General features: G+C 38.7%; 2 protein-coding genes across 2 annotated transcripts; both read right to left on the reverse strand.

Annotated features, from left to right (window-relative positions):
* Positions 1-4,328: 4,328 nt before the first annotated feature.
* Positions 4,329-13,867, reverse strand: b3gnt2l (UDP-GlcNAc:betaGal beta-1,3-N-acetylglucosaminyltransferase 2, like). Its single transcript, XM_066685134.1, has 2 exons — positions 13,676-13,867; positions 4,329-7,456 (listed from the first exon to the last, which is right to left on the reverse strand). The coding sequence occupies exon 2, from the start codon at positions 7,244-7,246 to the stop codon at positions 5,972-5,974; it is 1,275 nt and encodes a 424-aa protein (XP_066541231.1). The 5' UTR covers positions 7,247-7,456; positions 13,676-13,867; the 3' UTR covers positions 4,329-5,971.
* A 2,372-nt stretch (positions 13,868-16,239) lies between these two features.
* Positions 16,240-25,198, reverse strand: napab (N-ethylmaleimide-sensitive factor attachment protein, alpha b). Its single transcript, XM_066684747.1, has 11 exons — positions 25,047-25,198; positions 23,535-23,614; positions 23,295-23,411; positions 23,046-23,092; positions 21,764-21,841; positions 20,978-21,033; positions 20,687-20,771; positions 20,197-20,301; positions 19,736-19,804; positions 17,914-17,964; positions 16,240-17,783 (listed from the first exon to the last, which is right to left on the reverse strand). Exons 1-11 carry the CDS (start codon positions 25,142-25,144, stop codon positions 17,682-17,684), a joined length of 888 nt encoding a protein of 295 aa, XP_066540844.1. The 5' UTR covers positions 25,145-25,198; the 3' UTR covers positions 16,240-17,681.
* Positions 25,199-26,250: the final 1,052 nt, after the last annotated feature.

A 26,250-nucleotide genomic window follows, 5' to 3' on the forward strand; every position in this document is an offset into this window, starting at 1 on the left:
CAGGTATTTGTACCAAGGAAAGAGAGAAATAAGTTATTTCCTGCAGCGAGTTTTGTCCCTGCTAGACTTGAAGCACTGGAAGTGACTTTTTATTTGCTGCCAGTTTGAAAAGACTCCAAAAGTAATGGCCAGCTCTTTTGCTAGTGAAGTACAACGTACCTGCAGCTAGCACTAGATTTCAGAATCCCTCATTTGAATAAATATAATTGATGCTGTTTTACATATATACAATGCACAATGATCTAGATTCAGTAATTACATGACTTGTGTAGGGTCCAAACATAGACTATGGACTGATATGGGATTAACACCTGTTTCGAGAAGGGTATCTCTGCAGCCCGGAGACAGCTCCAAGTGGGCGGTACAGCTCCAAGTGAGCACGGAAGAACATTTTAAAGCACAACTCAAGCACGTCACGGGTTTTGAGATATGTAGTTGGCATAAAGGCTCTGGATATGACCCAGAGGCCAAAGAACACTTTTTATTTGTTTTTGGAAACAGGGCTGATATGGAGCTGTTTCTAAAAGCTTGTGTTGATGAGCAGGGTCTCAGGGTCAATGCGATGTTTGTGGTTACACCCTCACCGCAGAATTTTTAAGGCATGGAAACTGAACAGTAGGGCCCCTCACCTCAATTCTTAAGACACAGAAACTAGACTGCAGGGTACTTTATACACCACAGTTCAGACAGTGTGTATAGTTTGATACTTTTAGAAACCTAGGCTGTCTGGTTACCTGTGATGTCCTACTTTGCATAAAATGCCCTGCACAAAATAGGTATCCTAGTTATTTTCTTTCTTCTAACAAAGTTCCATAACTAATGCAGCTCAGATTGCTCTGTTTGAGCATTGTTTGGAAGTTTAAGAGAATGTCAGTGAGTTCTTTGGGACATTGTGTTAGATTATTGTGTATTTTGTAGAACAGCTGTATGTCGGTGACCATGTAATAACTGTTTTGTTTTCAGTATTAATATTGTACCTTGTAAACATTGAGTACATTATATGGAGTACATTTTCAGCATCATGTGATTTACAGACTTGTTGTGGTTGGATTAATATGTGCAATTCTCGCAATAAATAAAGAGAATAACCATTTAACTGAGACCACGTGTACTGAGAATGATAATGTTTGCTCACATATAGGCTACTACTCACTTCCTAACAAGAGACATGACAGTAAATATGGGTTCATCAGCACAGGTCAGTATTGGGGTGCTATATATTCCTCACCTGGCATTAGGTTCATGTTTCTCTACTCCAGAGAATCCAGTTCTATTGTCAGTATTTCTCTACAGGGATTAGAGAGGCAGTGTGTGCACATCTGTGTTAGTAATGGATGCAACTTAATGTAGAATACATTCATTACAACTTTGTCCTCAAATATTTGTACATGTGGTGTATTTCTGAAGTAAATTAAACTGAATAAATTAACTGTATTAAAATAAATTGATAGCCCTTCGAGCGCGGCACAGTGGTGAGCAGGTAGTGTTGCAGTCACACAGCTCCAGGGACCTGGAGGTTGGGGGTTTGAGCCACACTCCATGTGACTGTCTGTAAGGAGTTGGTAGGTGGATTGGCGAGTCACTGTGAGTGAATGTGTTGCCCTGTGAGGGACTGGTGTGTTCCTGCCTTGCACCCAGTGATTTCGGTTAGGCTCCGGACTGGACCCACCATGACTCGAATTACATCAGTTGGATAAGCAGTTTCAGACAATGAATGAACGAATGAATGATAGTCCTTCTACAAATCCATTCATTCAATAATTATCTGTAAGCGCTTATCCAGTTCAGGGTCGCGGTGGGTCCAGAGCTTACCTGGAATCATTGGACGCAAGGTGGGAATACACCCTGGAGGGGTCCCTTCTACAAATTCACATGCACAATCCAGGTAATAATAAAGGGAGGCTTTCTGACAGTCTAAGCCAGTGTTATCCAATTCTGATCATATTCTACCTGTTCAAACAAACTTGATTCAACTAATTTTGTGAGTAGTGTGTTCCAGGACCTGGTTCTGATTCCAAATCAAAGCATATGTGATCATCTGAACGCAAAGAGTAATACATAATACTCTAAAACAAGGACATACTTCTGTAAAGAATCATTTAAAACCAAGGAAAGGAACTAAATGAAGTACAGTGAACTTCTCTGAATGTCTAATTATAGTCTTAGTTTTAAGTTGAGCCAAATTTCCTGAAAGGTTGCACCACTATCTTGGAATTCATTAAACCTTAACTACAAGTGAACTTCCATCTTATTAAGTTCACCTTGTAACATGCACTGACTACACTGTCATATACACCCACTATGACTGAGTGCTCATGGTAGGTTTGCTGAATATTATAATTATTTGCAAATTATTAGCACCATCTCTCCCATGTCCATTAATGGAAAAGAGCTGCTTTAAATATTTATTTGAATAGTGGGCCATTTTCTACAGTGTTACTTAAGGGTTTACACATTTAAACTGATTATAATCCAATACTGTGCTGAGTACAAAACAAATAACACAGTCCTATAATTCTGTACTCAAATTAAAATAATGATTGTAAACATGAGAGACCTAATGGATTTCATAAGTTTGCAGTTCACCCCATAATCAGATTACCAAAAATATATAATAAAAATATCAGGAGTGCTATGTATTTCGTTTTCACTGAAACCTAATATTTTAAACTATAACTAGTAGAGGGTACCTAGTTCTGTTGGAGATACTATGACCTTTTTTCAAATCACAAAGGCTGCTTTTCCTACATTCGCCTTCCCACAAAACATAGACCGCCCACTTGCTGCGTACGCCCCTCCCACATGCTGGCCTCCGGCCTGCAGAGATATGTAGTTGGTTTCTCATGCATCGTGATGTTTTGAAATCTCTAAGACAGGGGTCGGCAACCTATACCACTCAAAGAGCCATTTGGACCCATTTCACACAGAAAAGAAAACACTGGGAGCCAAAAACCCTTTTGAAATTTTAAATGAAACAACACTGCATATAACAGGGTTTTTTTTTGCCTTTGTGCTATGTATAAACAAACTATACTGTGTTACATTTATGAAATCAATGAACGACTGCAGAAAAATGAAAACTTTTCTGCATGCAACAAAACATTTTTAACTCCGAAAAAAATATGTTTTGTTGATGGTTAAGTAAAATACTCAATGTCTATTTGAGTCCTTGTAGTAATGAAAATAAAACGCCAAACGTAAATTATCCACTGGCAGCAAACAAAAATGCTGTCCTTTCTCTGTGTGCCGTCATCCTTTTACTGGCGCCGTGCAGTCAGCTGTCTCAAGGAACCGCACGCTTGGAAGTTGTGACGTGTATTAAGAGCGACAAAAATATTTTAAATATTAAAATATTTTAGATGTTAAAAGACCGCCATAATATTCATAGAATTACATTTTGAAAATGAACGAACCAAAATAAAATACATTTTAATTAAATACTCATTAATTATTTTCAAAATCTGAGCCGCATCAGAGGGATCAAAGAGCCGCGGGTTGCTGACCCCTGCTCTAAGAGGTACTATGGCTCCCTACTGGACTGGCATGATAATGCAGCCATTATTAAAAGCTTCCGTTTTAACCCTTTAAAGCCTAACACGTAAAATAATTATCCAAATAAACAGATTTTTTTAAAACCCACATTATATGGCTCTTTAACTAAAAATACTAATGTAGTTAATTTTTAAATTTTGGATTGTATACATTTTGAATGCATCATATTTAGGCATTTAACAATATATATTTTCTTTAATTGGCCTTTCATTTTATTCACTGCATCAGTTAAAACTGTTCCTTTGACTTTACAATTTTTTTCCTATTTTTGATTAATTTCAATTAAACAATGAATAGCAAATGATTGTTTCTGCTCTTCAGAACTTTTCAGGAAAACATAACATTGAGCCGACGAGAAACACCGCTCCAGAGGTCCTTGACCCATTAGTACTCTTCTTTTCTCGGACCTATCTTCATTTAATATACTGTTGGTAATAAAACACTTAAACTACAAAGGCCACTTTGTGTTGATCTGCACAACCGTGTTTCCATATTTAGAGAAACTACAGTTGTTTCTGTTACTGTCTGAACCTTGGCTTGAGGTATGAGGTCATTCAACAGACCTCCCACACTCCTCTGTATCAATTTCCTTTGAATCTGTCTCACAAAATCTATATCAACAATGGAGCCAAAACAATTTTGCACTCAAAGGCTTTTGGGAAACTAAAAATAAATGTTTGTTTGATAAAAATACATAGTAAAATTGTCTAAATGTGTTATGATGCTGTAAAGACGTTTGAATTTTCTGAATATTTATTATAATGAATTAGCATTTGACAGGTACAGTACAGTATATCTGAAATGGAACAAAAATGCTTAGTTTTAGTACAAGTAACACCATACAAATCACACGTGGAATTGCTTCATTTTAGCAAAAGGAGATTTTCTCCTGTGTTTTCATGATGATAGCAACGATTTTGTATCGGTTTGGTAAATGCCTGGAAATAATTCAGTAAAGAACTCAGAACACTGCCCCAAAGAATGGAGGTTTGTTTCTGTATTTCTTTTCATTAGATGATGAAAGAGCCACCTCCAAAGATCGTGTATAATATTTGATACATTTGGTTTTAAAGGGTTGAGGAGGGACAATAGGATTATTAACTAATTCATTCATTCGTCTGTAGTCAAACTGTGTGACTGTTTTTTTTTTTAACCAGTTAACAGTCCTAACTTAGACCTCCAAAGGAAGAGAGTTGAGTCAGGAAGGATTTGACCTTCTGGCCATTTATTCACAATTTACTAAATTTTAAACACTAAAAAAAAAAAAAAAAAAAAAAATAGTCCCGAGTCTCTGACAGTCTCACTTCCTCCTTGTCCTTAGTTTTCTCCAGCCATTTATATCCATCAGCCCAACCTCAGCCAGGGGTTCCTCACTGAACTTGCACCAAGAGTGAATCACATGACTTAACTATTTAATGTTTCAGACTGATTTCACAGTCGAATACCAGGATCAGGGACAGTGAGAGAGAATAGTTCAGTACACTCTCTCTCGAAAAAAAAAATACAAACTGAAAGTAAAAGTACAAACTGTGTAAATGTACATTTATAAATTTACAGTTCTTTTAAAGTCCAGTTGTGTTCCCTAAAGGTACAGTACACTCTCTTCCCCAGAAGAAGAGGTGAATATTAGCAAACTTATTACAGAACTGTGCAAGTTTAAGTCCTGGAGATTAAACATACACTTGCTATAAAATAATAATTACCATTACAGTTACAATATATAAAAATATATTACTCAAAATAACTAAAAGATACTGGATACGTACCCTTGGGGGTATGACAACAAGGACATGTCACAGTTCACGTTCAGAAAATTAACCACTGAGAAACACTTCACTGAGGACCATAGCAGAGAATGGTTTTGTAATCACAGTAATCACCTGAAAAATGCATTCAATTGTGAAAGTGAAATCTTAAATTAACATTTTGACATCCAAAATCTAGTTTTAAAAAATGTGCAAAACAGTCTGCTCTTGTCCTAACTGTTTTAATTTCACTGAATATTAAATGTAAAAAATAAATCATGTTAACTTAATTTACTTAGTGCTTAAACAGAACTGCCTCGGCTGTTAAACTAAGGCTGTCCTTTAGTTTGCTTAGTGATCGGAGAGTGTCTCCAATGCGCACAAACCCCTGCAATCCCTGAGGAGTCATCATATCCAGGTAACGCAGCTCCTGCACCTTGATTCCTGTAATGCACTGAGGGGGTTTTACAGCACGGTTGTACAGAGACAGAGAAGCTCACAAACAAATGTTCACAAACAAACTCCTGCCCCTGGATAAAACCAGCCGGTGGATGTTCTGAGAGTGCCACAGTCAGGGACAGGTCATTTCAGGACTAGCATCTAGTCTCAGTCTATCCTCCACAAATGCGGGTAAAGTCTGCCTACGCTTTTTAAAGGCCACCTTTCTGTCTTTGTTAGCATGTTAAGAGGGGGCTGTGTATGTTCCTCCACAGTCTCTTGGTCTGCTGAGGGTTCCGCCGATGCACCAAGAGCAAGCCCTTGTGCACACACGCATTCTCCCTATCCTGCTCACGAATGTCGAAGGTCTGGAAGCCTATATGTTTCTCTGGAGCAATCCCCAGGGCCTTAAAACACATCCCTGTATAGACATCATCAATAGGGAAAAAGGGAATATACTGGGAGATGAGGTAGACAGATTTAAGTAGTTGTCCAGAGAAGAGAAACCCACCGCCTCCTGCATAGGATGGATATGGCCCTTCGTAGAACGATTCTGGGACATAATATTTGATCTTGACGTCTCTCAACGGGCTGGCATCAGAGATTATTTGGCCAGTGTACAGTTTGGAAGCTTTGTCAGCGTCGAGTGACTGTAGGTAATTAAATATAGCAGGTGTATTGGCAAAAACATCATCATCGCCTTTGAAAATGAAGGACACGTTGGGGCAACGATAGAGAGCCCACTTAAAAAACACATGCTCCTTAAGGGTCAGATTGTAAAAAGAGTCTTGGAAGTCCCAAAGTAGCAGGTCTTTAAATTCCTGAGCCTCGAACGTGAGCAGCTTATCCAGATTAGGGTCGTCCCCAGACGTCTGGCCTAAAAGAAAGACCGTTTTCACGATCAAACTTTCTCCGTAGACCTCCTCTTTTCCCCAGGTTTCTCGCACAGCCTGCCGCCTCTCAAAGTGTCCCGGGGTGGATTTGAGAGCGAAAAGGAGGATCTGCTTTGTGCCACTAACTGGGGCACACTTGTCAGGTTGGTCTATTATAATCGGAGGACTGCGACAGTCCATGCCTGCGAGGAACTCCTGGTAGAGTTCTGGGTAAGAGTTGAAGTCCTGTATGTTCATGCGGAGTGACTCCGTGGTTTGAGGCCTGCACCCAGTGTGCCTCGCTGGGTGTCCTCCGGTAATGGCCAGCTCTTTGACCAAGGAGTGAAACTTCCGGTTCCAGAAGGCACTGTTTTTTGGAATGTTTTTTATAAAGGCCTCAGAAATGGTGACCAGAGGAACAGCAGTGGTACTGAAGACCGGCTGTGTACTGCTCCTCTTCTCGCTGGTAGTGGCTGTAGTGGGGGCTCTAGCTGGACTAATGTTGGTAACTGAGGGTGTTTCCACTGCTTCTCTTCGACTGTGTGTAACTGGCATGTTGAGAAATGAATATAATATTACAAGCACAAAGCTGCTTACCAGAGCCATAGCAGTGAAAGTCTTTGTAAACCGTAAAGGCATAGTTTGTCTTCTGCTTTATTTAAGTCTTGTGTCGGGTGAATCTTTGTCCTTGCGCATTGTGGTCTTGAAACGATTCTCCATTAGGTAGAAGCTGCTTCTCAGCGTTGCCTCATTGCATTTCTGTGATGGGAAACCTAGGGTAAATAGGGGTTTTATCAAAGTTTGATCCTCTGGCAACTTGGAACACATGGAGTCCAGCTGGAGTTCAACCTGTTAAAAAAAAAATAGATGAATAAATATGTTTATATCTTAAAAGGGACATACGAATAAATGCATATTATATTTATAATTATTATTAATATTATTGATGCTATTAATATTATTATTCCATAGTGTTTCTACAGCGCCCAGAGCCCAGAGTAGCAATGACAGGGACCATATTCTCCCTATTACAGCTCAGTGAAACCTCACAATGATTTTAATGTAAAAATATTACCTAGTGTTGCTTTAAATAGTTAAAACCTAAGTATAAAGACAGATTTTTTTATTATAATATGATGTAGGGAAAGTATCACATTCATTTTAGATTCAGGTATATCCCTAGGCTTTTTAGAGCTAATCTCAGATAAAATCTACACCACAAATGAAATCCAAATTATGTAGAAATAGGAAACATTTGACCAAAGTAGTTTTGGCGTATTACAATACTGTACAATGCCAGTGTGAGGAATAGTTTTAAAAAACCCACAGGAAAAGTTTAATTTTTGTACATTTAGACACACACACACACACACACACACACACACACACTTAAAGCCAGGGTTTTTAATCAATATTTTTTAAATATATACTAGTGACGAAATAATTATGATAATACCACTTTTAAAATGCTGAGAGGCACAACAACGTAGCATAAGCAATCAAAAATATCAACCATTTCTATTACCTACCCATCGTGTGTGTTATTATAAGAACTCTTAGAACGCAACCACAAATCCAGTTCAGCTAACACTGCAGGGCAGCAACTCTTATAAATAATACAATTATAAATAATCATAAATAGTTAAAATCATAATATTAAAGTACTCCCTCCCTCACTCCCGCACTCTTTGTAATGCCTAGCAGCAACCCGTCTAATGAGTTTGGTTTTAAAGTTCAAATTTTCCTAATCTTGCTTCATTGTCTTTCATACTGGTATCCAATAAACAAAGAATGTGCTTGCATCCAGGCCGTTGTGCTAAACATAGTGTGACAGAAAGATCTCTAGTTAAAACTTGTTAAAAAGATAATGTATAAATGTTGAATGTAAATAATATAGTAGCATTTAAACAGGATAATTGCTCTCAAATTGTGTTTTTATTTTTATTTTTTTTTTGCTGCTTATCCAGTTCAGGGTCGCGGTGAATACAGAGCCAACTCGGAATCTGCTTTCAAATTGTGATTTTCATAATGAAACAATTTACGTTTATCCCAAAGAAAAATATCTCTAAAATAATAACTTTACTGTAGAAGGAATAAGACCTGCTTAACTTTCAATGGAAGTCAATATAAAAAGATTTTATTAAAAGTGAAGCATTTGTATTGGTCCATTCATTATGAAACAATGTGAAGGACAGCTGCTGTTTTCATATGATGTAGTAAACTAAATATAGAGATTCATGCTTTTCTTTGGACACACACACACATATATATAAAATTTTTATATAATTTAAATATTTTGTAAAATATAGTATATAAACTATAGTAAATATTGTGTTTTTTTCTACCTCTCTACCACTATTTGCACTACTGCTTCTACAGTCTCATTGTTTCATGTATAATTAAGGTGCACTAGGCTTTTGAAAGTAAATCCTTTGTTCTTAAAACAAACATTTCTTCCATAATAAAATAGAAACAGTTCGCAGATGATTGTAGGTTTATATTGACCATATTTTAGCTCACTGGCTAATTTACAATGAGCATGTGGAGGACTGGAGCCCTGTCCAGCGTGTATCCTGCATTGAGACCAGTGATTCTGGGTAGGTTCCAGAGGCACATCGACCCTCATTAGGATGAAGTAGTTACTGGAGATGAATGAAAGATGAATACATTTTAAAGATGAATGACAAAATGTGGACTGAATACTCAGCTAAGCTAATACAGGAAACACGTGCTGTGTCCTAGTTACGTTTTAATGGGGTCTCATATCATTAGCTGTCACTTATCTCTTCATTTAACAGCTTCCGTGTTTGACTTTGTCTTTATTTTTTTTCATGCATCAAATTTAAAAAAAAGTTCCAGTTAATGAGTCAGGAGCAAATATCAGGTGTTTGAAAAAGTGGAGTTGAGAAAAAATCCTGATTGGGACTGCCTTAGCGCCTGACACAGTTTCTATATAAGAACAGAGGGTCTCTGCTGACACCGCTGTTTGTTCCCCCCTACGGAAACAACAACTGTGCTGTGGCTTGATGTGGTTGTGTTCTGACGTTGTTTGAAGACTTTCTGAAGCTGCAGGGCATTTGTAATTTTTAAACAAATACATTTAGTTCCCTTTTTCTTGACAGTTTATATTTCCGTTCTCATGCCAATGTTGTAGCATAAATAAATAGACATATGTAAAGATAGACGACTGAGACATACGTTGGTGTTAAACTGATCTTTAAATAATGATTAGGTGCTCTGTGAAGAACATGACTACACCATGTTCATGTGCATCAGCAATTCATATTTACACGTTACCAAAAGCAGATTTAAAAATTATTATTAAAAATTATTTTTTTTCCCCCTTCAGTTCAGAATTTTTGTTTTTAAAGTCAGAGATATAGGAGATGTATTGATAACATTTATTGGTTTAATATATCAATGGTTCAGAACAGTGTTCTTGATTGTATAAAACTGCCTTGCCTTGCAAAGATAGAGAGAGAGAGAGAGAAAGAGAAAGAGAGAAAGAGAGAGAGAGAAAGAAAAAGAACGAGGGAGCGAGAGAGAGAGAACAGATATCACTGGTATACACTGTAGACATTTAAAATTCTTTACAAATAAGAAAACAAAGATAACAGATCTGGGACAGCACATAAAATCATGATTAAAACAAACACTAAATCATCATGATTAAAATTAATCAAACAAACATAAAAGCATTAGAACATTTCTGAGATCCAGAATAAACAAAAATAATGTAAAATCATGTCTGGAGTTTCCCTGCATCGAGCGTGCAAGAGCATATCTAAACTGTTAATCAATCCTTGGGATACTGGCGCTATCAAATGTTTGACCTCCAAGGATCTGATAAAGTCTAGGAACATATTTATAAAATGTCATCAAATCAAATATTCATTAATTGTCTGTAAGCACTTATCCAGTTCAGGGTCGCGGTGGGTCCAGAGCCTACCTGGAATCATTTGGCACAAGGCGGGAATACACCCTGGAGGGGGCGCCAGTCCTTCACAGGGCAACACACTCTCACGGACACTTTTGCGTCGCCAATCCACCTACCAACATGTGTTTTTGGACAGTGGGAGGAAACCGGAGGAAGTCTACTCTGAGTATCTGTGTGGTCTATAAATATTAGGCCAACTTTTTAGCACAGTGCAGTGTTAGAAAAACCTTCACTGTGGTGGTACCCTCAGAGGTACATGTCTGTGGTTTTTGTGAGGGAACATAATTGTCCCTTATTCTATAATAGATTTTAAAATTGTGTTGATTTCATAGACCCCTTTTCACCTGCAGGACTTACATTCTGCTCTTTTATTTTACACAGTTCCAAAAGGAAAGATTACAAATATCCTTCTGAAGAAGTGAAAGTAATGTACCTTTAGGAAACACAACTGGACTTTACACACGTGTTGTACATTTAAAGGTACCTTTACACTGTGTGTATCATTAGTGACCAATATTGTACCTCTACCGTACCTTTTGTTCTGAGAGTGTACTTTGATACTCAAAAGGACGGAAGCCACGGTGAATGATAGGACTATTCAGGTCGCTCTTGTTGGTGAGTCACAAACCAATATCCACTATCTGGGGTGGAGTAACATCCAGGTATTTTAACCATTCTTGCTGATTGGGTTCTTGATTATTAGAAAGTAACTTCAGCAGTGGAAGACAACATCAAACAAGAGCTTAAGTACACTGCCATAGTTTTAAATAAGGGTTTATTTTTTTTTAAAATAAGGTTCCTCTACCTTTTCTGTTTGATCTATTAGGTGTATATATTTTAAAGCATTTATTTGTGTGTAATGTATAATTGTAATTCAAAATTCAAACAATCTCTTAGAGTTGAAGGTGTGTGAAAACGGCGAGTGTGAAAAAATTAATGCTTCAGTTTTAGGTCTTTTTTTGTGGTTGAATAAAATGACAATTAAAAATTTTAGTAAAATATTTTTTTTAACCTCTCAAGCAGTGGCGATTGCTCTAAGACTGCAAGGGAAGCTCAGCTTCCTCTAAAATGTCCAAAAATAAGTGATCAAATATATACTGTTGTGTGTACATGTCATTGAATAAACATGCACTACAACGCGCTCAACTTTTGTTCAGAATCAGCTTCTTATCACTGGTAAAGACGCGGCTTTCCTCTCAATCATTCCCGCAGCTTCACAGTGATTTAAACAGCGCAGCACAGAGTTCAATAGCAAAGCAGCGAAGTGCAGCGAAACGAGACGAGTCATTGGATAAATGCTGGGCTTTGTCCCGCCCATCGGACGCTCAGCATCTCTGGGGGTCTATGGGGCAGTGGGCTGGCCTCGGCTGGCCCGGACGCTCAGCTTCTGCATGATGATTGGATGATCTGTCTGAGGCTGAATCCCTTTTTGATTGACAGCGAAATGAGCGAATCAGCGATCCTTTGGTGTAAAGATCCGTGGCAGCACAGGCGGACACACTTCACATGGGCCAAGGCCATTTAAGCAGCCTAGCTCTGCTGGCCACTGAGAGGACACTAGTCAAGTCCCTGGAAAAGACGCCTTGTTGGTACGACAGGGTCACGGATCATTTTCTTGAAAAGGAACGGAGGGTAGAATTTATGTATAAATAAACCGACACATTTTATGATGCAGGCCGCAACTGAGCCTCCCCTCCTCGAAAGACCAGCATCCGCCACTGCTCTCAAGGGTATGTTCACTCTTTGCACTCAGAGATTCAAGGTATGCTTCGGACCCACACTGGACTGATTAGTGGTTACATACAATGATTCATGAATTAATTTGGTATACGTCACACCTAAAACACTTTTAAACTGGAGTCTAGGAGAGGCGATTCTTAAAGGACAGCAGCAGTGTCATGGTTTTCTAGACAAGTTTCAGTTAAAAATATAAAACATAACTCATACAAATGATACATGGTAAATTGCTGAGGAGAGCTATTTTTAAAACTGAGAATGAGGAGAGTTCAGTCATACTGATGCGGAAGGACAACAGTTGTCAAATCAGGCTGATGTACAGTGTTGGACCCAGTTTGTATCATTTCCCATCAGAACAGAAGCAGGGAACATTTCAGCCTCTTCAAGTTCCTACTTGTTTACACACTGTTCCACAGTGAGGAATTTACGGTTGAAGCTTAGATGGTATCATCAGCTCTTTGCTGATTACAGTTTCAGAAGATAACAGCTGTTCTACCTTGATGACAGCAGTCGAAGTGTCCTGACATGCGCAGGGCGAGTGGGGAAAGGGGATCGCCCACTTTTTTGATGAGACTAGGGACTGGCAGTTGTGGTTATAGAGAGTCTAGTTCCAGCACACATCCCATGAGAGAAGCCCATGAGAGGAGATGTGGGTGGAAGTGGTGGGTTGGAGGAGTCTGGAGGAGCGTCATGGGTTGGAAAGTTGTTTTGTTTTGCTGATAAGCAGATACCCGTCTGTAGATGTCTCCTTCCTAGTGCCTAGTGGAACTTCCATCCCCAGAACACACTGAAATGATGGATAAACTTCAATCTGTGCTAATCTCAGTCTTCTTAAAGGCTGTGTCTGGAAGTGTTCCACTGTTGTATGTTTGCGTTTTCAGCTTTTTAAGAGTGTGAAAAAGCCCAGCGGAGTCCTCTTCTTTAAAGGTTTTGATTGTTATTTTCGGATTTTGATTTCCCCCCATGTGAATGTCGGTAAGTATTTGGGTGACATTGTTAGTAATATCAGACATAGCAGCATTAGGAAGAAACGGGTTAAAATAAGTTAATCATATATTAGTTGTACAAATAAGTTTAGAAGTGTTTTTTGAAAAGCATATTTGTAATTAAAAGTACAGAATGATGCTGATGAGGCTGGTGCCATTTTGACCGAGAAATGCCACGTTTCTTGAAGTAAAACCGAAATAAAATGTATTAAATTTAAGCTACACTGTACTTTTCTGATTAAGAAAATAGAGGACAGAGCAGGAGATAAGATAAGCGTCTGCACAGCAGCGAAGCAGGAAACTAGAGTCCGTGAGACATTTCCAGGTTGGTTTGGAGCTAAAAGACCCAAACGGACAAATAGTAGTGCCCACATAAACGATAAACAACAAAAACGAGACAGAACTTACCGCCCAGCGGTGTTGAGATGTTCTCCTCGGAGAGCTCACACAGTCAAGCCCCGTTTACTTAAGTCCTTAAGGCACCTAGCCCTCCCTCCAACCCCACACACCAACGCACAACATCCATCCATTAGACACAGAGGACACTGCTTCACACCGTCTCCTGTCCTCTTCATGTCCTCCACCTGTCCTCCACCTGTCCACCACCCACACACTCCAGCGCTGGCGCTCGTTCTGAATAAACGGTATGCCATTGCCGCCTCATATAAAGTTTGCATGACGTCAAATTTGATATAATTTAAATATCGCTTTCTGATTGGTTATGGAGTGGGCGGTCCTACCTACTGACCTTCTACAGTATTCTTAAAGAATATTTACAAGAATAGAATACAAACGCACATGCGCATACACCTCTCTCTCTTTCAAACACACACACGCACACACACACACACACACGCACACACACATTTGAATTTTGACATTAAATCAGTGCCAAATATTAGAAGTAAGATATTTTCACCAAAATGCCCTAAAACTGCTACAGCACTTTTCCTGAAATGTCAAGCTACACTCTCAAAACCTTTTGTTTTGCAAAATTAAACAATAGAAATCCAGAATGCCAGGTCCATGTCATTATCTGTCAAACTCTCTTTCTGAATGTAAACAATCCAGTTACTAATAAGAGATATTTCTTACTGATAATTAATAAACCACCAGATGAATGAATGAATGAATGAATGAATCATTTAAACATATGACAATGTATTTGGCATATCCTAATGCACACTCATTCTCAGCCAATAAATCAATAAATTAATAATTAAATCTGCCAGTCTGGTCTGTACAAAGGGTTGGACATTGCAAAGGCACCACTTCTTTTTTTTTCTTTGACAAGGTTTCAGAACTTGATTAACAAATACAGCTTGAGACATCTCCCCAGTCCTAATTATTCACTGAAGGCTGAGTCCGGTCTAAAAGATTCACTTGTTGTCTGACACTTCTAACTAGGATGCAAACCCTCAGCAACCACAACGTCCATTAAGCTACCATTTAAAGACCTGGTATTGAAAGTAGGACTATAAAAAAGGCATTGAAGCATTTTCAACTTGTGGTTTTTATAGTGCAGTCTCGTCTTTAGAAATAGAAGCTTACGGGAACTGGTGAGGTCAAAGCCTCTGACCAAATTAGTGAGTGAACACACCTTAAAGAAGCTGAGCATGCAAGACCCAAAATAAAGTCCATGTTTTTCATATTTTTATACTCCGCTTTACTGTGATAATGAGTTAATTTTACTTGTTTTATTAACATTAATTATTTAATGATCAAGAAATACATTGTGACAAAAAAGAATGCATAAAAATTGAAGGTTGTTTAATGTAACCTGTTAATTACGAATGATGAGGGTTTTTTGTAATAGTAAAGTCTGGAAACTGCAGTTGCAAGATGGGGGCAATGCATGTTTGAACTCGGTCTCTGTCTCATGGAGACATATCTCTCCAACACTAATAACAATCTGGAGGTTAGGGAACTGGGCTTGTAACCGGAAGTTTGCTAGTTCGATCCCCTTGACCTTGACACATAACCTTGACTGCTTCCTGGGCGCCATGGCTAGGGCTGCCAACCGCTCCAGGCATGTGTGCTCACTGCCCCCTAGTGTTCACTAGTTTGTGTAAATGTGCGTTTCGTGGCACGGATTGGGTTAAATGCAGAGAACAAATTCCTGTGCGCAAGCACAGTGGTTAGTTCTAATTTTATTTCGTGTTCTTTCTAAGTATCAGCTCTGTTTCTTGTTCTGGAAGTGTCTGAGCTCAAGGGGTGATTGGACTGGAACCTATTAGTACTAGTTAGGATAAACATTGGTTGAACATAACAGGGGCAGAGGGGAGCAATGGAAGCAGTAAAAGAAGGGCAACTCAGACATAAACGGTGCAGGGGGTGTGTTTGAGCTACACAAAGCAACAGTTAATGAAAAATTAACATGATCTAAATCAGGATAAATGTATGATCCTCATAAAACAACATATTTTTCATATATTAAAACACTGTTTAAAAAATGCAAAACTGTGGGATAATTCCAACTATAAAAAGTGAAAGAAACATAGCTGCTATAAACTGTATATGATTCCTTCCAAACCAAGTGTTATGTGCCAGCAAATCATTACAAAAACAGTTGTGACAGGGACATCTTTACCACTGTGTTGCATCACCTCTTCTGTTCACAGCACTCATTTGTGAGCATTTGGGAACTGAGGAGACTGTAGTTTTGAATGTGAGATATTTTCCCATTCCTGCTAGTTATAGGATTTCAGCTGCTCAACAGCTCATGGTCTTTATTAGTGTTGCATTTGTATATCCTGTTTATAGCTGTTTTCTTATTTTTGCATTTGGGTGTTTTAAATTGTTTCTGGATGCAGCAAGGAACTGTGTTCACAGACAGAGGTTTTTGCAAATGTTTGACGCCATGCAATGATTTCCACCACAGAATTGTGTCTGTTTTGAAATTCAGTGCTACCAGAAGGTCTAAAGATAACAACCGTACAACATCACAATACCGAAATCTGTATTTTATTTTATATTTTTACTATTTTATGTTGAGAAATGTTATTCTTGAATTGTTAGTCTTTCACAGAACTGTAAACCCTCCCAAACATTATTTCTGAAACAAATGCTCATTTTAAACACAATCATATCACTGACCTGGTGCATAGTAACCAAATGTATTTATTTTGTAGTTATACACAAATTCAAAACGTCAGCATGAAATTTAATATGGGCATATATTTAAAAATAATAATGATAAAAATATATATTTAATAAAAAAAATTAGAAATGGTCATTGTACCATCTTCAATTAAATATCAGGCTTAAATTATTTTTGAATTCTGCCTTTTTTTTCTTTTTTTTTTAAATACACACTGCTCTTCTGGAAATGGAGTTTCTCATACATTGTGATGCAATTGCAAGAAAAAGACACTTAACAGACAGACAGATCTTTTAAACTTTTAAAATGGATGAAAAAAATGGTGCCAATATCTTATAGCCTCCTCCTTCAAAAGGCATGAGAAGCAGGAGGAAGCTGACAGGAAGTAATGTGGCAGTCTCCAAGCCACAACATATTTATAACACAAGTCTGAGAGATGAGACAGCTTACAAATGAGTATAAGGACGCAACCAAAGAATCTAACTGAACCTGCAAAAAGAAAAAAAAATGGGACTGTGTGTTTGTCATTAATTACTTCTTTCAACATAATACAGTTGATGTGAAGCACTGAATAGCATTAAAGGTTTGTTAAAATGTGTGAGTGAGAGGCCTATTACATTCTATACTTCTGATTCCATAGAGAGTGTATTTATTTATTTATTTATTTTAAGTGTGCATTTAAGTTATTCTCATCATTAAAACCCGATGAATGAACAGAAGTAACCATAATAATATCAATGTGTTTAAAAAAAAAAAAATAATTATAAGGATAATCATTTGGTGGTTACAGGAACAAGGAAACAACAAACCACAAGTATGCCGTGTTATGATATTAATGTAGGATTTATGATTGTGTATATGATAAAAAAAATAAATCCATTTAAATTGTTGAAGATGTAACAAAAGGCAACATCTAAACTAGCACAAACAGAAAAATAGGCCTAATGTGCATAGTAAGTAGTGCTCAACACAAAGAATGAAACCACAGCATTTACTTTGTATAAAGCAAGGTGTGCACTGCACTCCACATCATACTGTAACTGTATTCAGGTCTAAGGCACTCTTCTTTGCTCTTATCTAAACAACAGGCCACTCACTTCTTAGTGTTCTGCAGGGTGGGCCTATGTTCATGCCTGAGCTAAGTTAAGACAGAGGTAACCTGGGCTGAGGAAAAGCAAGAAGGCAAAGAGTGACTGAGCTGAAATTAAAAAACGGCAAAAGAGGAAATCATAACAGTCACGCCAGTGAAACTGTAAAAGGCCAAAGAAGAACAGCAAAGGGGAAGGGAGGCAAGGGAACCCTGCAAGAAAACTGTTAACGCAGGTCACTTTCGCTCTCCTGTATGGTTTTCTTGATGCGAAGCAGCATGGTGGTGAGCCATTGATCCAGGCGTGATATTGTGTCATATTCTTTCACCTAAAAAAAAGAAAGATGTTAACTTTTCATTCATTCATTGTCTGTAACTGATTATCCAGTTCTTATTGACTTCGCTTCCATGACCTGTGTGCGCACATTGACGGTAGACTGTGGTGACATGCTTACTTACCGCATCTGTGTACGCATCAACGTTCTGCTCCTCATGGGCGTCTAAAAGTTTCTGTGAAAGGAAAATTAAGACTGATCTGTAACCAATGCTGCACTTCAAATGATCAATCAATCAATTAATAACACAGAACACCTTTAATTTTACATGGACGCCTGTGTATAAGCCATATATAAGGACATGTTTACAGAGCGCACTGTTCCAAACTGTTTCCAGGAAAAAATACAAGTGGAACTGTTACTGTCTGTGTTCAGAATCATGCATCCATTTGCCCAACACCATAAACCACTCAGATACATAAGTATCTGAAAAAACTGGAGGAAACGGCCAAATACATTCTACATAAGTATGAAAATACACACACATACACTAACGCACACTGAACCAGTAACATAAAATGAATGTGAAATTTCAGTAGAAATACAACTGAATCCATAATACACCAATCATATTAGGATTGTTATGGGATAAACCTCAAGGCAAAACACAATCACACGTTCATAGTCGACTGTGCTTTAAAAGGAGCTTAGTTCAAAGTGCTACCAATCACCTCTTCTGCTCTGTGGTGTTCAGACTGTGATGACTTTTCAAGCGACCCTACAACCAAACATTCTGCAAACAACTGCAGGAAGCAAAGCTTTTTTTGAGACAAACTATCATCTGTTCCATTAACATGCCAATAACTCCTATGGCTGACGGTTTTAATCCACAGAGTCTGGACATGCTCCTGTGCCCTCAGCATGTAATTTTCTCAAATAAGCCCTAGGAACATTTGCAGCTCACTGTCCAGCTCAGAGGTATTATCGGTTTAGCCTCTGCTCCTCCTTCACACTATGCTCTTTCACAATTCCTCTCTGAAGCCTATAGTTTCACATATGCCTTGTTTGGTCTGGGCATATCGGTTTGCTCTGAGCTGAAATTGCATGGTCTGAAAGGTACGTCTGGACCAAAGAACCAAAATGTGATCCCACTGAAAGAGATAGTCTTGTTCTCAATCAAACTGAATCAAAGTCAGGTTTGTGTGCAGTGTGAAAAACACTTATATTTGATGGTTCCTACTTTCGGACCAATCCCAGATCTTTAAAGCAATATAACTGACAGAACTGGATGTGTCCAGATGATTTACTCACTGCCTTCACTTCTACAAAAAAGCAGAAAACCTTTAATTAACCTGTAAATTCATTATCATAAACACCATGCTCCTCCACTGAAAACTATTTGATAAACAATCAACATCACTTGATATAGCCATATTAATGTTCAGATTTGTACATGAGAGATTTAAATTCTCCCTCATACCACGCTCTGCACCATTCTCCTCTCAGCTTTGTTAAAAATGCACCTTTGCAATCTACAAAAACACACCCTCTTTGGTCAGTGACCACTCTACCTACAAAATCTGACACAGCCTGTTTTGTCACATGACATCAGGTCCTCCAGTTACCTCCAACTGAAAATTCCTAAAACAAACACCACTTCTGGCTTATCATTCCAGTCATCTGCTGAGAAACACTGGAATACACTCCTCAGATGTTTCAAATTAGAGTTTATGTCCATCTTAATTTTTAAAATTCACATCAGAAATATTTTTCCTGATACCCATGCCTGTTTTAAACTTTATTTGTTTCTTTTCCCCTTTCCGTCACTTGCGCTTCTTCAAGTAGATTTTGCTGCTTGCTAGGAAGTTATTGTAAATAAGACTATGTTCTCATTGACTTACCGGGTAAAATTAAAGGTTAAATAAATAATCATTCAATTAAAATCATGTAAATATGATTTATGGATGTGGCACGTGGTTACAATCAGGCCAATACGGGAAGCTCACCTTGACCAGCTTGCACTCACGCGAGTCTGAAAATGCTGGAAACATTTCTTCATATTTCTGAAGGGCGAGCTATTGAGGGAAAAGCAAATAAAAGGCATAATATAAAACAGGAGCAACGTTTAAAATTATCTACTTGTTTCTACAATATCCACACTCTCAGCTTCATTGACCATACAACAGACAGTAGTCCAGTAGGACCCCCAGAGCACCCTGACAGAGTAGGTATGATTTAGGTTCTGGATTACCTGCAGTGACACTGACGAGGTGGTACTAGTGTATTAATGTGTTTTGCGCAGATAGGAGTGGATCAAACACAGCAGTGCTGTTGGGAGTACTTGATGGCCTTTAGTCTGTAATTGTGGAGCTACAAAGTGCTCCTGTTTGGTCAGCGGAGCTGAGAGAATGGACAGTGAGTGTAGAAACTACAAAATAAGCAATATATTCTGGCTTTCAGTATTTACCTTGGCATTAAGCATATCGATACAGAAATGGCAGAGAGCTGCCTTGAAGAAATAGTCCTTAGCACTGTATTTCAGTAAAGTGCTGTCCATTGCATGTGTTGCGACCTACAAATACAGAGACAGTGAGAGAAAAAGAAAGAGGAACTAATAGAATCAGAACAGCTCATTTTATCCCATTTTCTCTGAATCAGGCAGCACACAGAAAAATGACTTGGTGTTTTTTTTTCACATTGTGTGGGATAGTGGGCTCCAGATCCAAACAAGGCCATACCCAGGATTTCTTTCATGATGTCTACCATTTAAACAAACTCACCATTCACAAAACCAGAGTCCCATCCACATATTAGCTTCTTATTATTTAAAACATAAATCTAACATGATTTCTTTGAAATATGCTCAAATTTAACATCTACGTTAATCAGCAAGTTGTTTTCTACACTGTTGTTTACAGACGCAATAGGTCAGATTTATTGATACAGAAGTAACACACCTGCTCATATATCTCAATTGCTTTTGGGTACTGCTCCAGCTGAGCTGCGTAGGTGGCAACTTTAAGCAGACACTTGTTGGCAGAGCTGTAGAAAGAAGAGGAAGCAGATGCTCAAGTCACGTAGCAATGTCAGCACTATGGAAACAAACTTTAACTACTTGTGTATTTACAAGACCCTAAATCAGATTTAACATACAAATAAAAAAAACTAAGGCTTGTCAGCTGTCAAATGAGTCTGACCACATTTGTAAATGTCTAACAGCTCAAAAGAATAAACATTGTCTGGCTTACCTGTTGGACTCCTCTCCTTTGTAGTAATCTGCTGCTTGTTCATAGTGAGCTATAGCCTAAGAAAAGAATAAACAGTATTAGAGAAAAGGACTGTGGTTACCATATGTTCCAACACAACTTTATGTACCTTGCACAAAAGGAGGGGCTCGAGGGCTGCCTCGAGTTCACACTATCAGCAATCAGCAACAACCCCACATAATCTTGTTTGCATCTTTGCTTCACGTGTTAAAAACAGGCCAGTACAGTACAGTAAAAAAAGGTCCAGTTGAGTTAACTTTGTTTGTATCTCAAGATCATGGGGAGAGTTGTGTATTTTTAAACTGTGGGAAATGTCTCCCTCTCTTTTCAGCACATACAACATTTTCAAACAGATAAAACTGATGTTCACTGTCCTCCAAACACACTGAAGCAAGAGGGAAGCAGCACTGAGTAGACCCTGACCGGCTGTGCCCAGAGACTCAGGAGAGTTGACACAATCACAATACCAGCATACTGCCATCAGCAGTGGCTCCACCTTAGCTTTAATGGGAAGCTAGCAGAATACACCCAGAACTGGGACTGGGCTTTATAATAATCTAATATGAAGCCTCACTGATCATTTAAAGTGGTGTTTGGTCATAAAGCTGTGAAAATGCACCTTTTTCCAGAGACTACATTAAAATATGTTTATAAACTAATTTAAATCATCACTTTAGAATAAAATCAAATTCTGCATTTAAAAATGATCTGCTGAAGAATAAGTTCATTTATTTTCATTATAAATCCCATTAGAGAGGTATGTCTTACCTTGTCAATGTCTACCAGCTCCGTCTCATAGATCTCTGCAATGGTGATGTGATGTTTTGCTGCAATTGTGAAACGACCCTAAAATATAGAAAAATTAATTATTAATATGGAAATTTAAATGAATTCTACCACATCTAAATCACACATTTGATACAGTACTTTGGCCAAAAATGAAGTTGTCAAAAAAAAAAAAGCAAGGAACAAGTCTCATGACCACGTAGCGCCCCCTGGTGGTGATAATTACTACATGGCTTACACAGAGTTGGATTTTTTTTATACCATTTAAGACAAACATGTACCCTACCAGTACAAACAAAGCCAGTGCATATTCAAACTTCTGGGATCCATTCACAGAAGAAAGCCTTGAACTGAATCTTTAGTCCAAAATCATTTACCAAACAAGGTTAGTCTGATCAATCAAATAGTTTAGAGATTTCAAATTAACAGTATTTTTGCAAGAGCGGCACGGTGGCGCAGTCGCACAGCTCCAGGGACCTGGAGGTTGTGGGTTCGATTCCCGCTCCGGGTGACTGTCTGTGAGGAGTTTCCTCCGGGTGCTCCGGTTTCCTCCCACAGTCCAAAAAAACAAACAAAAAAAAAAACACACGTTGGTAGGTGGATTGGCGACTCAAAAGTGTCCATAGGTGTGAGTGAATGTGTGTGTGTGTGTTGCCCCGTGAAGGACTGGCGCCCCCTCCAGGGTGTATCCCGCCTTGCGCCCAATGATTCCAGGTAGGCTCTGGACCCACCACAACCCTGAACTGGATAAGGGTTACAGATAATGAATGAACGAATCAGTAATTTTGCTAAATTTCTGTGAAACTTGAGGGTTATATTCAAGGTCAAACATGCACATGCACCTTGTTGACAGCACACAATATCACCAGACTTTTATTCTGGCAAGTCAATCAGGGCGTTTGTTCACTTCAGAGTTCATTTATTTCCCACCAACTCTCATACTTGAAACAAGACCACCCAGTCAGTTTTCTGTGTGCTGCCCAAATCAGAAAACATGGAATAAAATTAACAGTTCTGATTGTGCACAAGAACAGAGATTTTAACCATGGATTTCCCAGGATAAGGCAATGTCTTGCCATCTAAGCCAATGTTACTTCTCACATATACTGCTCAGGATTTTATTTAATTTTACAAAATGTTGGAGCTCTTCGGGAAATGGGTTTTATTCAAACAGTAGGAACAAAACTGCTGATCTCAGCAATGTGGAATGGACTAAGGAACATAAGTTTATACCCCTTGGTTTAGGATAAGGGCAAGGACTCACCATATCTGTGTAAATCTCGATGGCCCTATTTAAGCAGTTTATGGCCTCTGCAAATATAATAGAAAACAGGTAAGAAAACAGTACACAGGAGCACTATTGCTTTAAAGATAAAACTTTAAAGCTAGAACAAGAAACACTGCAGGAGACAGTATTCCCAACAGTTATACAGCAGCTTTAAAAAGCAAGATAGCATTGACAGCATGTTTGACGGCATTATATGCAAACGATTGCGATATAAGAACAACCAACCTTGAGGGTCTGCTTTTTTAAAGGCATTGCCAGCATCAATGAAGTTGGTTGCTGCATCGTGTTTGCTCTGCATCTGCAAGTGAAGGAGGGCTGCCTGGGTGAAGGCATTTCCTGCAGCTAAAAGACAAAAGCGCTTACGAGTTTGGTACTTCACAAACCCAGAATCATCCATTATCATTTCCAAAAGAATTTAGACTTCAGTCAAATATATTAAACAAGATGCAGTTTATTAGTCATTACCACTCCAGTTCTTTGCCATCTTGAACATGTTCGCCGCTCTCCCGTACATATCACAGGCATCTTCCATCTTCGAAGACCCCCTGAGAAAGTAAAGAAAGACATGGTTATGTTGTTTTACTGAGCCTCAAATTTCCTCAACTCGAGTGAGGACTTTTCTCTGTTACATCATCAGCTGCTATGACCAGGATAGTTTTGCTACCTGTGCTGTTATATTTTCAGGTCATAGCAGCTAGTCTGGCCCACAGCCCGCATGTTCACGGCCCACTTGCCACATGGAATGAGGAATTGTGTGCGGACCACTCCCATTCGCCATGAGGGCCATATGAACACCAGAATGTTAAAGTCACTTCCAAATGTAAAACAACCTTTTTGTCTCTATCTGTTGCTGTTCAGTTTCATCCTTCATCCGTCTTTAAAAGGACAAGACCCCCACAGAGCAGGTATGATTTGGGTGGTGGATCATTCTCAGTGCTGCAGTGACACTGACGTGGTAGTGGTGGTTTTAGTGTGTGTTGTACTGGTACAAGTGGATCAGACACAGCAGTGCTGCTGAGGTTTGTATATACATTTTCATATACCTTTTATATACCTAAATATATACAGCCAACAGCATCCTGTGTGCACAGATGAAGGACTACAGGATGACCAACACAAACTGTGCAGCGACAGATGATTTATCTAAAAGGTGGACCAGCATGGTAGGCGTCTAACAGTGTGGACAGTGAGTGGACACAGGGTTTCAAAACTTCAGCAGCACTGCTGGGTCAGATCCACTCATATCAGCACAACAAATATTAACAAACCACCACCACGTCAGTGTCACTGCAGCGCTGAGAATGATCCACCACTCAATTCATACCTGCTCTGTGGGAGTCCTGACCACTGAAGAACTGAGTGAAAGGGGGCTAATAAAGTATGCAGAGCAACAGACAGACTACAGTCTGTAACTGTGAAACTACAGAGTGACCTGTGTGGCCAGTGGAGCTGAGAGAGTGGACAGTGAATGGCTGGTCGGTGTGTTCACTGTTCACAGTTGACAGGCTTTCGAAATCTGAGCGGTCAGGTGACCTGCTCTGTTTACAGCCCAGTCCCAAACTTAAAGAAACTGAAATGAGGCTTAAAATCAGTTACACAATCTTTCACAAAGTGTTTGTTTCTTGAACATATAGGTTTAACACATTGGGGTCGACTGTGGGAGTTAATGTTACTAATAGGAGTTTATGAGATGAAGTTCATTGATAAAGTTTAATTAGCATTAGCACTCTGCTACCTCGAGTATTAAAAGTTATAAACCTGAAGCTCTTTAGACTCAGTTTATTAAACAGAGCGTCTCCACGGGGAAGACTCTAGACTCAGGGCGCTTATTTTCTTCTGTTTTATAACTTTATCTCACTTTAACCTGCGTTATAAAGACCGCTATTAGCGGCAGCAGGCTAACGGAGCAGTATCCTAATTTTCCGACCACATTCTCTAAACAATCCACTGATCTTAGCTCGATTGCCAGTTATTTACCCGAACAGCGAGCCAAAGAAAGACTGCGAGGACTTGACTTTCTTCTCGGCCTCCGCCATCAGGGCCAGGGCCTCCTTCTCTTTGCCGGAGTTGTCCATGTTCAGAGCGGCCACCGTGACAGCGCCGCCCCGCTTCTCTCTCCCTCTACTCACCGCCACATCAACACAGCGGGCCCCACAGCCGCCTTTCAACGTAAAAGTCCCTCTCCTGACTCATGTATTTTTAAAATTATGTTGTTTAAAACTTATTTTATTATAATAATATATTATATATTTCTTTTACCTTTCTTTTTCGAATTAAAATCCTACTTTGTCTATTTTTTCATATTTCTAACTCTTATTTTTCTAATAATTTGATGGATTCTTCATTAAAAATGTTTTAATTACATTTAATTTGATAAAACATATATATTTTTTTCCAATCCCTGTGCACTGACTAAATACTTGACTGCACTGAAAATGAGGAACACCCTCAGGGTTCTTTATTCTCCAGATAAAATTAAAGATTGATAATGAGAGCGTTTAACAATATTTGTAATATTTTAACATTATTTTAATAGTAATTGTATTTCAGGATTAGCATCTTATTATTATAACTTCATACATTAGCATAAATTTGTGATAAATCACTAGGGCATTTGGGGAAAAATGTAGCTGCAAATTTAATTAGTTTTTCATTTTATTTTTCTATTTAATTTTGGATGCATCCAATGGATGCATTTTAATTTTAATGTTTAATTTACGATTTGTTTCTTGGCTGGAATGTCTTCCCATAACCATCTAAAACAAAATATACAAGATTATTCAGAGACACAGCAGCAGTGTCAGAGAACAGAATGGTATACTATAGGGTGACCAAATCTGAGATGGTGAAAAAGAGGACCAAAAAGGAGGAGGGGGGGGGGGTTATGAGCTCTCGCCCCTCGCTGCCGTCGTATGCTTAGTTGAACCTGTATGCTTTTAGGTGCTTTACACCTTTATTTGCTACACATGGGAAAACATGGGAATTTCTTTTTTAATTCATCCGAGAACTTACATTTATGTTTCGGCATAGCTGCTCGAGATGAGGGTAGGTACATGAGCTTTGCCTGACGTAAACAAGGACTACTGACGTGCAGACTGACCAATTAAATGTTTACAGAGAAGGTTATCGACCAATAACGGTAGCTCTACAGTCAGACCCTCCAATCAGAAGATTTTAGGCT

This window comes from Hoplias malabaricus, chromosome 11 (genome assembly GCF_029633855.1).
Source record: "Hoplias malabaricus isolate fHopMal1 chromosome 11, fHopMal1.hap1, whole genome shotgun sequence".
NCBI lineage: Eukaryota > Metazoa > Chordata > Actinopteri > Characiformes > Erythrinidae > Hoplias > Hoplias malabaricus.

Coding starts and splice junctions, on each gene's coding strand:
- b3gnt2l (XM_066685134.1), bottom strand. CDS start 7,246: ATGCCTTTACGGTTTACAAAGACTTTCACTGCTATGGCTCTGGTAAGC.
- napab (XM_066684747.1), bottom strand. CDS start 25,144: ATGGACAACTCCGGCAAAGAGAAGGAGGCCCTGGCCCTGATGGCGGAG. Junction 21,842..23,045: donor TCGAGATTTACACAGATATG/GTGAGTCCTTGC, acceptor TCTATATTTTAG/GGTCGTTTCACAATTGCAGC. Junction 20,772..20,977: donor AAAGGAGAGGAGTCCAACAG/GTAAGCCAGACA, acceptor TTCTTTCTACAG/CTCTGCCAACAAGTGTCTGC.